Raw genomic sequence first — 12,428 nt, forward strand, 5'->3', positions numbered from 1 at the left:
TAGACCTCAGAACTCGGATAGTTCTTTTATATAAACTTGAAGCTCCCTCATACACTTCTATAGCTCTTCCACATAACCTTACAGCTCTTTGATATACCCTTATAGCTTGAAAGATACAGCATGCGCTTCCTCTACTCACTTCTCGCCACTGCTGGCCTGGCTGCTGCCCACGGCTACGTTGAATCAGGCACTATTAATGGGCAGGCATATCAATTCTACAATCCCAACACTGATCCTTACATGAACCCTATTCCCAAGCGTATCTCGCGACCGATTCCAGGCAACGGACCTGTTGAGGATGTCACCTCCATCGATATGCAGTGCAACGGCTACACTGCTGGTGGCATCAAGGGAAGTTCTCCTGCTGCTCTTCATGCCGATGCTACGGCTGGGTCAACTGTCAACCTGAAGTGGACTCTCTGGCCTGAGTCTCATGTTGGCCCCGTCATTACTTACATGGCTCGTTGCCCCGACTCAGGCTGTGATACTTGGCAGCCTGGTACCCAGAAGGTCTGGTTCAAGATTCAGGAAGGTGGGCGAGATGGAACCAGCAGCAACTGGGCTTCCGTAAGTATTAGTTCTCAGTATACGAGGTTATAAGATTACTGACGCTGTCATACCAGACCCCTTTGATGAAGTCTGGTAACTCGGGTGTCAACTACACCATTCCTCAGTGTATCAAGCCTGGTTACTACCTTGTCCGCCATGAACTCATTGCTCTTCACGCCGCAACAGGATATCCTGGAGCTCAGTTTTACCCTGGCTGCCATCAGCTCAAGGTCTCCGGCTCCGGTAGCACAACTCCGTCAAACCTTGTTGCTTTCCCCGGAGCGTATGCCAGCACCGACCCCGGTGTTACCTACAACCCTTACCAGGGTGAGTATTCTTCCGTCTGAGCTGAAGTATAAGCCTTGCTAATAGAGAGAACAGCCACCACCTACACGATCCCTGGTCCTGTCGTGTTCAAGTGCTAAATACAATATTGATTTGCACTGAGTATTAAATTCCCCCCACAAGTTGGGCTTATCATTATGACTGCGAGTCAGCCAAGGATATACATTTATTATTTGGTACCAACGAGGTCAAGAACAATGTAGCTGTATATGTCAAGTCGTAGTAAATACATATGGACTTGACGCTAGATAATATACCTTCATCAGAGAACAGAACAATGAAAAACGCAACAACGAAAATAAAATGCCGAGTGACCAGCTGTAAGCCAAAATCATTTGGCATTGCCATTGGGTGGCGTTCTCGTACCGGAAGAACTAAAGGTCGCCGCCCTCTTAACCACCTGCACAACCTCTCCTGTAGGAGACTCAGTGTGAACCCACCAATGCCAGATGATAGCCAAGAGAACTACAAATACAGTAAGAGGAATAGAAATCCACAACGTAGTCCAGAATAATGGCGAAAGTCTGACGTCCCAGCTTGTACCGTCCTTCAGAATCTCAGATGTAAACAGCTGAGAGCCAACGACAGTAGCAACACCAGTCGTCGGCAGAAAGATCATGGTGATAGCTGCAATTACCTTCATAGAATTGGAGTCCTGAATCATCACCATTGAGTCTTGCTGAGTGACCAGGTTGAACGATAGCGTGATGGCGTTGTCGATACGCTTTTGAAGACTGATCAGTCGGAGTTGACTAGACATAAACAGCGAGCGCCGATACTGGAGAGTTTCACGCAACTGTTTGATGATTGGTTCTCGAAGAGTTGACTGCTCTGGATGTTGGTGATTACCAACGTTGTGTAGAGTTGCATCGACAAGCATGATGCAGGAGTCAATTGCCTCTGCAATGTGAATGATGTGCTTGGCGCAATTGTGCATTGCAGAAAATGGGACCTTGGAGCTCATCTTGCGGATGTTCTTAGAGTTGGCATACTCAAGAATCAACTACAACTACAAGTTAGTCAGATATAGCATATTAGAAGTGGACGACTTACATGTTCCAAAGGACCAAAAACAGTGTTCATCTTCCAAACGGTGTTGTCAACCTCAAAGTACAGAGCTTCAAACACGAGATCAAACAGAATATACGGATCTGTTGCAACATGCTGCCATGCCTTTGCGGCGACGAACTCATTAACCCTCTCCCTCACCTTTTGCATGACTCCAAAGCAAACAAGTGTGATACAACCATTGTTATCAACTCTCAAAAAGAAGCCTGCGCGATGCCAGCTATAGTCGGCCTGCGGAAGGGTAGAGATGTGATAACCCATTGTCGCAGCGCGGTTGTCAATTTCGGGGGCATTTCCGGGAGTCTGCTTGATGTCGATGTTCTTGCAGAGGAAGTGAAACCACGAGCTGGAGCCATGAGCGTCGGTGGAGCGCCCGAAGCTGTGACTGACAGATTGGAGACGTTCTTTGGTGAAGTCACTGGGGATGTTGAGGATGTTGAAGAGCTCGACGAACTGGGAGAGGGCATCTCGACGGGGAAGATCAAGAGGTGCAAATCTGGGGCTGTAAGTCTCTGCATTTTCTGATGATACAAATCAAAAGGCCTCGTTTTGTTCTGTGATGAGACAAACTTACACAATCCTCAAGCTGGCCCTCTGCCGCAGACAACGGGCGTTAGGCTCCAGGTACCAACGGCCTTCTGGGTGATCTACAGAAGATCAGCGAGACTTTCTAAACGAAGAATTCCAGTCACTTACCGTGGGTTACTTCCCAGATATTCAACATCCATTGTGGAAAAGCGACTGCGAGCGGCGTTTGAGTCGCCTCTTGAGCAAAAGCATCATAAGGATTAGCTCTCTGAGTCCAGGACATGGTGAATATTTCGCGAGTTACGACCCAGTAGCACTTTGACCGAGTGAATGGACTGTTACGCTGCTTGTCTTAAGATGGAGAAATCCTCCCCAGGGTCTCAGTCTCTAACACTGGGGGGCCTCAATTGTATTCCTTGCTCGTCCTAAGCACAAGCGCCGAACCCTTTCATCTAGGACCATGGCGGCGTTGTGATTGTGCATTATCATTTCGTGTCCAGTATTTAGTTTCTATTTCAGGGATATCGCAAGCTCGTAGCACTCAGGCGTGTCTAGACCAAGCTGTTTCAACCACCAAAACGCCATATCCCCGTCTCTGAACGGAAATGGGCCACCAACGAATCTAGATACAAGATCAACACCTCATTGGTCCATCTCTCGCGTAAAAATAATATAGTTTAGATTAACAAGCTTCCCGACCTCCCGGGTTGGGTTACACTCAGACCGGTCTAGTTCCCCAGGGCTGAAAGGCTCGTTGACCAGGGGTTCATTGTTCTCATCGCTGCTATTCGCTACGGTCTCAACGCTATCATTTGCAACTCCCGCACTTCTGATCATGTGCGTTTCACAACCAAACGGAATATTAGTGATCCTGGAGAGGTTTTCGGATAGATCAATAGATCCTTGGAAACACAGTCCAATGGCAATGCTTGGTGGGACATCTACGACTCGCCCAGCATGCCGCTTCTGGTCAAGGGGTCCCCTGTGGCTCCTCTCCATGGCGCCAAACCTCACAGGGCGTCCTATCCTGACACTGCGTTTGCGACAATATGCCAGGGGTTGTGATACTCTCAAAACCGCGGGTAACGCCGTGGCTGAATAGTCCTAACTCCCAGCCCCCAACGGCCAATATCACAGTTGCAGAGGCTGCGAGTGACATATCGAGGCTCAGCCGCTTCAAATAGTTTGCTGCTCGAGCCTCAACTCCACGGAAGATGCCGTCTCTCAACTTGTCGCCAGCGGCCTATCACCGTTGCAATATTGTGAGGCTGCATGCAGGAGGTCAAGAATAGTCACACACGTTCACACCCCTTGATATCAGGCCAGGGGGAGGCAGGAAAACTTGGGACCTCTGTTCTAAGTGATGAAAAGACTTAGGTAAGTTTAGCATAACTTAGGAAGCCTTTAGGCTGGTTTATTTTAGCACCCTGATTCAATGTTCGAAAGTTTCCCTTCTTCCTGGAGCAGGCCCTAGGCTCAAGAATGAAGGGGCTCTGCACTTCCCGAAAAGTCTAGATCTCCGGTGGCAAAAGGAATGGCACTATCAAGCGCGTTATATCGAGATATAGTTGAAAACCGGAGCCTAGTCTCTGTGTTCTCATAGGATGCATGATGTGTTGCACCCATTCAGCTTCATGCTCAGCTCCTTTTAGTCAGGCTGCGGCTCCTTTGTGACATATGCCATAGGGCTTGCTTGGGATTTATTAGCGTCGAGGAGAACCACCTGTCGGTCTGAAGAACTTTGACCCTTTCTATTCCCTTCATCCCGCGTTTTATCACTTTCTCTGCATCACAGACAGCTCTGCATATTTGAACCATGGTATTTCCCCCTTCGTCTTCTCTCTTCCTTCATTCAGTTATTGACATCTGTTACAGGCACACGGAGGACACTGGGATCCCAACTCTGTTGGCAATGTAAGTTGGCTTCGCTCTCATCTGCAGAGAACTGGTATTAACAAGACCAAGTATAATCAGACACCGCCCCCTGCTGCACAGTACCAGGCCCACGGTGGTGCATATACTCCAGGCAGCTCGGTCGTTGTAAGCCTCTATATATCCCGTTCACCGTCCCCGTGTCTCATCCTTTACAGTCGTACCAAAACCAACCATACGCTCATCCATATCAACAAGCTGTATCGCCTTCTACAAGCCCACTCTCGGCCCAGTCCCACAGCTATCCAGCTTCACCTGGGTCGCTAGGATACCAACAGTCTATTCCTCTTGGACAACCCCAAACCCACAACACCATGCAGTACCAACAGCCATCTATGGTTAGTAACTGCACACCCTCTACTGTTGCACTCACTGACCAGAACAGGCCTACAATGGTCAACAAGGTATCATTTATCAACAGGGTTCCAGCAGTGGTCAGCAGGAAGGACCAATGGTAAAGCTCTTCCGTGGTTGTTTTTGTTTCTAGTCTCTAAATTGAACATTTCTCAGCAGAAGAAAGGTGCCATTATCCCCGTAACTACCACGCCTCTCACGACTTCGACCAGTCCAAATGAGAAAGAAGTGAATACTCCCCCATCTTATCACAAGTGCTTGCTGACCATGCTTTCAGGTTTCTGAAAAGGAGTTTCCTGTCAAGCTCAAAGGAAGCAAGCACTTCTTTGACTCCCGCTCCATCTACCGATGGCGTAATCCCGTATTGTACCAGAAGCCTGGTTACATTTACACGAGCAGTGAGGTTAAGCTGAGACATAGAGACTATGCGGGTCGTGTCTCTTTCAAGCCTCGTTCAGATCGGTATCTACACCACAATGATGGCTACCTTCGTAACATGTATGTTGCATGTGTTGACGGCATCTATGAGGGCCCTGGCACTTCAACTTGGAAGAGAACCTATGTTCGCAAGGTCGCTCCGATGAAGGTGCGCATTGCTACATGGATCATTGACTTTAGCTACGATCCTAAGAGTTGGCAAGATTGGGGTATCATGGTGTTGAGAACTTTCCCGGCTGCTATTGCCATGGCTCTTGTTGTAAGTTGCATGTTGATAAGATCTTAGGACAAGTATACTAACATCGGCAGTTCTGGGATGGCAAACCTAATGTCATCAAGCGAAACCTCGCTTATGCTCCTGTTCTTTACAGGTATCACGGTGACGCAAAGGTCTGGAGCAACTTGCTCGAGAACCGAAAGGGTCTATCCCTCATGGCTCGCAACAACCAGATCTATCGCATGCTGCGGCCTCGATATCTCTGCTTCCTTCGTGAGCCTTTCAACGATGAGAACAGAGGAGTAGATGTCCGCAGTGTTGTCGAGTGGGAGAACAATGAAGGACAAGACTCAAATCTTGCCTATTTGTTCGTTGCCTACTCCACTGAGCACTTTAGTCATAGCTCTGAGCAGGACATGATGGCTCTTCATCACATCGCTGAGACCGCTTGTCGAGCTGCAAAGCTATTTGCCTACTGGATCGCTTGTAGCTGTATGCGCGATGAGAATGAACTTGAGTCTGATGTTTATCGCATCTCAGATGTTCTCCGCGGTTCAGACAGGATGGTCATTGCTGTTGGAAGGGGTAAAGGCTCCAAGGCCGGACACTCAGGCAAGGCCAACACTGAGTCTCTTCTTCGCGAGTGGGGAAGTCGAATGTGGACTTTTCCTGAGGTTCTTCTGAGCCCAGGCCGAACTATCTCGGTCTACACTCGTGATGGAAACCTCCAGTCCCCCTTGGTTGTCGCCAAAAACCAGTTTGCTGCCCTAGTTTGGACGTACATGGACTCTGAGATGGCTCGCCATCTGATTGATCATTATCTCGGCTCCATCAACCTGAGTCGTCTAGAGCAAGCTGTTCTGGCGCTCAAGTGTCTTTACAGCCGCCACACTACGGAGTATCTCCCTGGCGACCAGGCTTATGCCCTCATGGGTCTCTTGAGACTTCGACCTCAAGTTGACCGAACCGACACTGCCTTCCAGGCTTTCTCAAGACTGTCTTTGGCAAACGACTCTGACAGACTCCTCGAGAGATACATCTGCACTCTCCCCCGAGACAAGGATCAGCCATGGTACGACATGGAGGATGCCTATGAGTCATCTCTCTGGGACATCACTCCTTACTGTCAAGTAGCTGGTATCGCCGACAAAGATACCATCATTATCGACGGTGCATGGGGCATCTCCATCCGCTGGAAGACTTTCTACCCCGTGTACTGGTCTACTGGACCGTCCTGGAAGAGATACTTCGCAGCATTGGCAGTTGAGTGGAACGGGGTCTTCTTCGTCATTGCAATTGCACTCATCGCAAGTGGTGCATCCGCTAGCAGCTCTTCTGGTACTACCTCTAGCAGCCCCTATGGTTATTCCACCGGCGCCAGCGCTACTTCTGGAACTGCCTTGATCGCCCCTGGTGTCATTTTCTTCCTCTTGTTCGTCTGGATCTGGTTGATCACACCGAACCTGGTTCGAGTCATCTACGGTGGCAAGTTTGCTGATACTCAAGCCGAGATGTTTGGCTTTGAAGGACATCTCAATGCTCCCACTATTGAGAGGTCCATCTTTGGAGGTAACTTTGGTCGCTTCTCCTGGAGCACCAATGGAAGCCCCCTCAGCCGAAGTGTCATTAACGGTGATGGTGAGCGCGTGGGCATCGATCCTTACAAGGATCCTGAAGTGAGGATGAAGGTTGAGGCAGCCAAACAAGCTCGTCCAGGCGACATGAGGGTGAGTCACTTTATTTTCCGTGGCGTTTTGATTGTTGACTAACAATTTCAGATTTTCACTCTTGTAGATACGTACAACATGGAGTTGACCTTGTTCGAGGCTGTCAGGCCACCTGTCACTCTCATGTTCTGTGCTTCCGAGGGTGGCATGCAGCGAGCTATTGGTTGCTCTTATGAGTGGGAGACTCAGACTATGTATCGCGAAACTGTCCTCCGGATGCCCACAACAGCCTTGAACCGAATGGATCGTGTTCCTCGATTCCGCATGGGCATTCAACGACCTGTGTATCCTTCTGCTCCGTTGAACGGGGCTGTCTAAGTATTGTAATTGGCTCTCATGGAAATCTGGCTTGTATAATTGTTTTCTTCACTGTCATTTATCAAAGATCGATCATCACAGTTTATTTCTAATCTACTTTTCATTTCTTTGGATCCGCAAACTTTATATGATGTGAAGCAAAGCAAAGCAAAGCAAAGCAAAGCATAATTCGCCAGCCTTTATAAAGCCCCGCCCCTCTCTTAGAAGGCCATTGTCTACCTTACCTAGTTTCATCTTTTGAGGCCTGGCGAAGCAGGAAGTCCGGTTATATTCTTTGTACACAAACACAGTCGCGCCCATGATGAACCCATGACAACGAAGCTATCCAACCTGCAGGGTAGAGATGCCCAAGCAGGCTGTCCACTCAGTGGACTGTTTGCTCTACTGGGAACTGAGGCACATAATAATACATGTTATCATTGTGGTGAACGTCATTTGTTTCTTCCTCTTATTGCTCATCCTTACATTCAATGGAATCCACATCTTGTTCCTCGCCCTTTTTTCGCATGTTATTTACTGGAATGAGGTGTTGAGATCATTCACAGTATCGAGCATTGCCACCATAAGACGAGGTAGGAATACCTACAAGTCCAGATACACCTTCTCATAGGTAGCCCAGAAGTACTTTAGCAGATATTGGGCGCAACAGACCACAGCACACGGGTCGTACCTAGACATGAGCATCACCTTCGAGCCGCTCTTGCCACACGTCTTCCAACTTCCCAACTCACAATACAGGAAGTAATCAGCAATGTTGTGGCTGACAAGATTAGTGCCTTAAGGAATACAACTACCTGCGCTAAGGTATCTAGGTAGGTATCAAGGTAGGAAGTTCCTGTTCCAAACAAACCCCGGTTCAGTTTATGGGTAAAAGGCACACTCTCACGATAATTGAAGTGCACTAAAATTTTGTTCTCGTTTTCTTAGTGCTTTGGGCTGCTCATTGCAAATCCTGATGTCCTTATAACGATGTTAACTGCATGGGTATCTTCAAGGTAGCAGGTAGGTAACGCTTGTGATAATATCAATATGGCACTGTCTTCTGCCTAGGTACCTTAGGTAGGTACCTACCTACCTAAGTTGGAGGAGGAGGCCCATTGCTTTATGAGCCGAGTTCCATGATATTGGGAACTCCTGCACTATGGAAGTAAGAGCAGCTGATAATGTGAATATCGCTCTTTTTTGGAAATGATCATGATGTATGTAGGTGTGACCTTCCCTAGGTACCATATATTACATTCTTTGGAAACAATACCTTACGCTTGAAGAAAGATCCCTTGTCGATTAAAGCTGTCGGGCAGTGCCACGTCTATAGCTACCTCTTTATCCGAGTTGCGTAAGGTAGTTACACACCTGAGTAGGGTAGTTTCCTTACGTTACCTGCCTAGGTACCTTCGGTAGGTAGATGCAAGAGGTTCGGTGCTTTCAGGTGCCGTAATCTACTAAGGTAATATCCATGAATAGAACCTTCCATTGGGAGTATCGCGTATCGCTGGTACTCAAGCACAATCGTTGTGTTTTCCAGAGAGCCGTGATTCAGTAGGTAGGTTTTCAGAGAAATCTTTTCCCAAGATTGGCGCCACGAATAAACAATATCTCTCATTATTTGCGCTTCCATTCGCTGCATTTATTCATGTATTTAGTCTTTACAGAGGAATATTATATCTTGTAAGAGCACTACCTAGAGCGCCAGAGCGGTGACTTCCATATTGTAAGGTTTCTAATCCCCCCATAAATGCAAGACCCCATTTAACCATACATAGGCACCTCAAGGTTTATTTACTCCTCTCCCCCCTCCCCCTCGTCCTTCTTCTTCTTCTTCTCCATGTCCCAGGAAAGCGGGTAGTTTGTCGAACTACTAAGTTACCACGGACTCAGTTGCGCCTATGATGAGACCACGGGACCTTAGTGAAGCTTTCCTATCCTCGGATAGATTCACAAAACAGAGGGATCACATCCTGCCCGCTTGTGTGGTCACTGAGGCACGAATAATTTGGTCAATTCTTACCTTGTAGTTTCTTCTTAATCCCAGTCCCCACTACGTCGTTTTGCAAATGCCTTCTGCCCTTTCATGCCTAGCACAGTACCCATCTTGGTTCAGTAGATCAAGAGGGATCCGGATAAACTCAGGTGAAGTCACAGTATTGTTCATATGTCGCTAGCGCTGGGTATTGTTGTGATGACGGATCAGAATCGTGGAAATTCCTAAGAGAGGTACAGGATGGTCAGCTTGTGCTGAGTGGGCGGCACGGTCGCTTGCAATATCTCATCGTTGGGCTCTGAACCCTCAGTATGATCATCGTCTGCATCATCACCCACCTTCAACTGAGAGTCGTAGTTCAGTGTAATATCTACAACACTGCAAATCATCTCACAAAGTCGCTCGGAAGCGAGGATCCTAGGCAGGTGCATTCGTGAAGCCAGCGAGCGAGAAAGCAGCTCGGGGCCGACCGAAAGAGCGGAAGTGCTCAAACTCATTGGTACTGTAGAGTAACGAGACCTGTTCGCAACGGAACAGCCGAGAATTTGAGGGAACATATGAAGATACTGAGAGGAAAGGGGGAAGCCATGGAGAAGGGAGAATGAGATAACCCTTGCCTCTTGATTATTTCACGTCCCGTGCGAGAGTCGCTTCAGAGAGGCCTACTGTGACAGATCATATCGAGTGAATGAATAGCCATACCAACTATACCATGCTACGGATTAGCTCTCGTTGCTTTTTGGGCTCTGAGGAACTTCACTGCCTGGCTCACTTACAGTTTCGTCTCCGAAAACATAATTTTTATGTGTACATATAACCACCAAGCGCCTCACACTTTGTTGGTTCCCTTTTCTCGAGCGGGCAATTATTTATCACCATTACCACGATCATAGTTGCGCCAATGATGAACCCATAGAATGCATTCAGCAGGATGACACCAAAATCTCCAAAACTGCCCGCTCCTAGATGGCAGGATGGGTACTGATATCCGTATTTGACTTTTCCATTTTGCATGTGAGCAAGTGGCTTGTATGTATGTTCAAAGGATTCCGAGGTCGCAACGTAAACAAGTCAGGCAACAACAAAGCTCAAGTGAACTAGCATTCTATGTGCTTATAATATTTTAAGGTCTCTTTTCTCTTCGCCTTTTTATACCATTTGTATGAGATGGCTGTGTCTCTCTTTTGGGGATAGACACATACACTAAAACGTAACACCAAAACGATAGCAATGAAGCACAGCAGAGTAACAAATTAGAGACATATCATGTAGCCTCTTCACTAAATAGAGTTTTAAAATAATATGGAACGTTCAAGACCGACTCCAGGGCTCCTCTGTGGTGTACATACGTAGGTACCTTGTACCTACGAAGCTCTTATCGATAAGGGGCGGGGCACCCCGTCTGCCTGGAACCAGCGTCAACTTGCTGTGTCTCACACTCTACCTGCGCACCTTATCAAACATTCGGAGTCTTCACGATGGAGGCATCTGCTTTGAAGGCTTGGGGTATGTCTCACTGTCGAAGTATGAATAACTTTGTAGCTAACATATGTGCCAGAGTTGGACAACAATGTCCAGCTAGTCGATCCCAAACGCGACGCTCTCTACAACTTCGACGCCGAGGCTCAGAAGGCCATAAACAGCGAGAAGGCATGGAAACAAACACCAGAATACTTCAAGCATGTACGAATAAGCGCTACTGCTCTCATAAAAATGACTATGCACGCGCGATCCGGCGGCAACCTCGAGGTCATGGGTTTGATGCAAGGCTACACCCACCAGGATACATTTATCGTCACCGACGCATTCCGACTGCCCGTTGAAGGAACAGAGACTCGTGTCAACGCCCAAGGCGAAGCGAACGAATACCTTGTCGAGTATCTCGATCTATGTCGAGCGCAGGGCCGACAGGAGAACGTGGTGGGCTGGTATCACAGTCACCCAGGCTACGGATGCTGGCTGAGCGGTATCGATGTTGATACTGAGGCCATGCAGCAGAAGTGGCAGGATCCATTCCTTGCCGTCGTTATCGACCCCGATCGTACTATCAACTCAGGCAAGGTCGACATCGGCGCTTTCAGAACCTACCCGGAGGACCACCAGCCCGGTAATGGCACAGCCAGCTCTGATGGCTTCCAAGCAGTGCCGCTTGCCAAGGCCGCAGAGTTTGGCGCCCATGCCAGCCGCTACTACAGTCTCGAAGTGTCTCATTTCAAGAGCTCTCTCGACTCGCATCTCCTCGAGCTCCTCTGGCACAAGTACTGGGTACAGACTCTTAGCCAGAACCCACTGATCACGAACCGCGACTATGGCAACAAACAGATGCTCGATCTGAGCTCCAAGATCAAGGAAGCGACAACAGGCATCGCGAGAAGCCGAAATGGACAAGGCATGATGGGTACGGGCCAAAAGAGCTCCGACAAGGCAGTGGACAAGCTGGCAAAGGAAGCCAGCCTCATTGCATCTAAGGAGAGGTCTGGCCTGGTTGCTAATCAGGTCAAGGCTAGCGTTTTCAATGACCTCGGATCAAAGGCTGAAGAACCAACACCGTGAAAAGGAATGACATTGGGATTATGGGAATGCATGTAGCATAACGAAACGGCATAGATGGCGTTCAGAGGTGAAATCAGCAATCTTTACTTTTATCTGCGCTTAGGGTCTCAAGAGTGCATTCATCCTCCGTATTGCACCAGTATGGAAGCCAGGTATTTGATCTTTCAAATGGCCTTGAGAAGGGGGTTCCGATGGCATAACTACTTCTTAGAAGTGAGTAGATTACGATTAAATCTCGGGCTATCCTCACCTGGCCAGTTAATAATCTGTCTAGTCTGCCCAATTGACGATTCACCAATTAATTATTTTCGCTTCATCCAGAAACAGATGTAGGTGAGGTGGGCAAAAGAAGTGGGTGGAGAGAGGATCGCCGACCTTATGAACAAGCGTAAAACGCGACAGCACAAAGAGCTGAGCT

At 48.2% G+C, this 12,428-nt stretch overlaps 4 protein-coding genes across 4 annotated transcripts; 3 read left to right on the forward strand and 1 right to left on the reverse strand.

Moving 5' to 3' along the window:
• Nucleotides 1-120: 120 nt before the first annotated feature.
• Nucleotides 121-974, forward strand: FSUBG_243 (cel1 precursor; the record flags this gene model as incomplete). The annotated part of the gene is made up of 3 exons (XM_036680201.1): nucleotides 121-567; nucleotides 624-876; nucleotides 931-974. The coding sequence occupies 3 exons, from the start codon at nucleotides 121-123 to the stop codon at nucleotides 972-974; spliced, it is 744 nt and encodes a 247-aa protein (XP_036544381.1).
• A 251-nt stretch (nucleotides 975-1,225) lies between these two features.
• FSUBG_244 (uncharacterized protein) lies at nucleotides 1,226-2,773 on the reverse strand (the record flags this gene model as incomplete). Its single annotated transcript, XM_036680212.1, has 4 exons — nucleotides 1,226-1,897; nucleotides 1,948-2,458; nucleotides 2,537-2,609; nucleotides 2,659-2,773. The coding sequence occupies 4 exons, from the start codon at nucleotides 2,771-2,773 to the stop codon at nucleotides 1,226-1,228; spliced, it is 1,371 nt and encodes a 456-aa protein (XP_036544382.1).
• Nucleotides 2,774-4,306: 1,533 nt separating this feature from the next.
• FSUBG_245 (uncharacterized protein) lies at nucleotides 4,307-7,476 on the forward strand (the record flags this gene model as incomplete). Its single annotated transcript, XM_036680223.1, has 9 exons — nucleotides 4,307-4,309; nucleotides 4,366-4,404; nucleotides 4,456-4,530; nucleotides 4,581-4,760; nucleotides 4,808-4,876; nucleotides 4,936-5,004; nucleotides 5,054-5,473; nucleotides 5,524-7,158; nucleotides 7,210-7,476. 9 exons carry the CDS (start codon nucleotides 4,307-4,309, stop codon nucleotides 7,474-7,476), a joined length of 2,757 nt encoding a protein of 918 aa, XP_036544383.1.
• Nucleotides 7,477-10,935: 3,459 nt separating this feature from the next.
• FSUBG_246 (COP9 signalosome complex subunit 5) lies at nucleotides 10,936-12,010 on the forward strand (the record flags this gene model as incomplete). The annotated part of the gene is made up of 2 exons (XM_036680234.1): nucleotides 10,936-10,963; nucleotides 11,016-12,010. The coding sequence occupies 2 exons, from the start codon at nucleotides 10,936-10,938 to the stop codon at nucleotides 12,008-12,010; spliced, it is 1,023 nt and encodes a 340-aa protein (XP_036544384.1).
• Nucleotides 12,011-12,428: the final 418 nt, after the last annotated feature.

This window comes from Fusarium subglutinans (assembly GCF_013396075.1).
Source record: "Fusarium subglutinans strain NRRL 66333 chromosome Unknown NRRL66333_c0000001, whole genome shotgun sequence".
Taxonomy (NCBI): domain Eukaryota; kingdom Fungi; phylum Ascomycota; class Sordariomycetes; order Hypocreales; family Nectriaceae; genus Fusarium; species Fusarium subglutinans.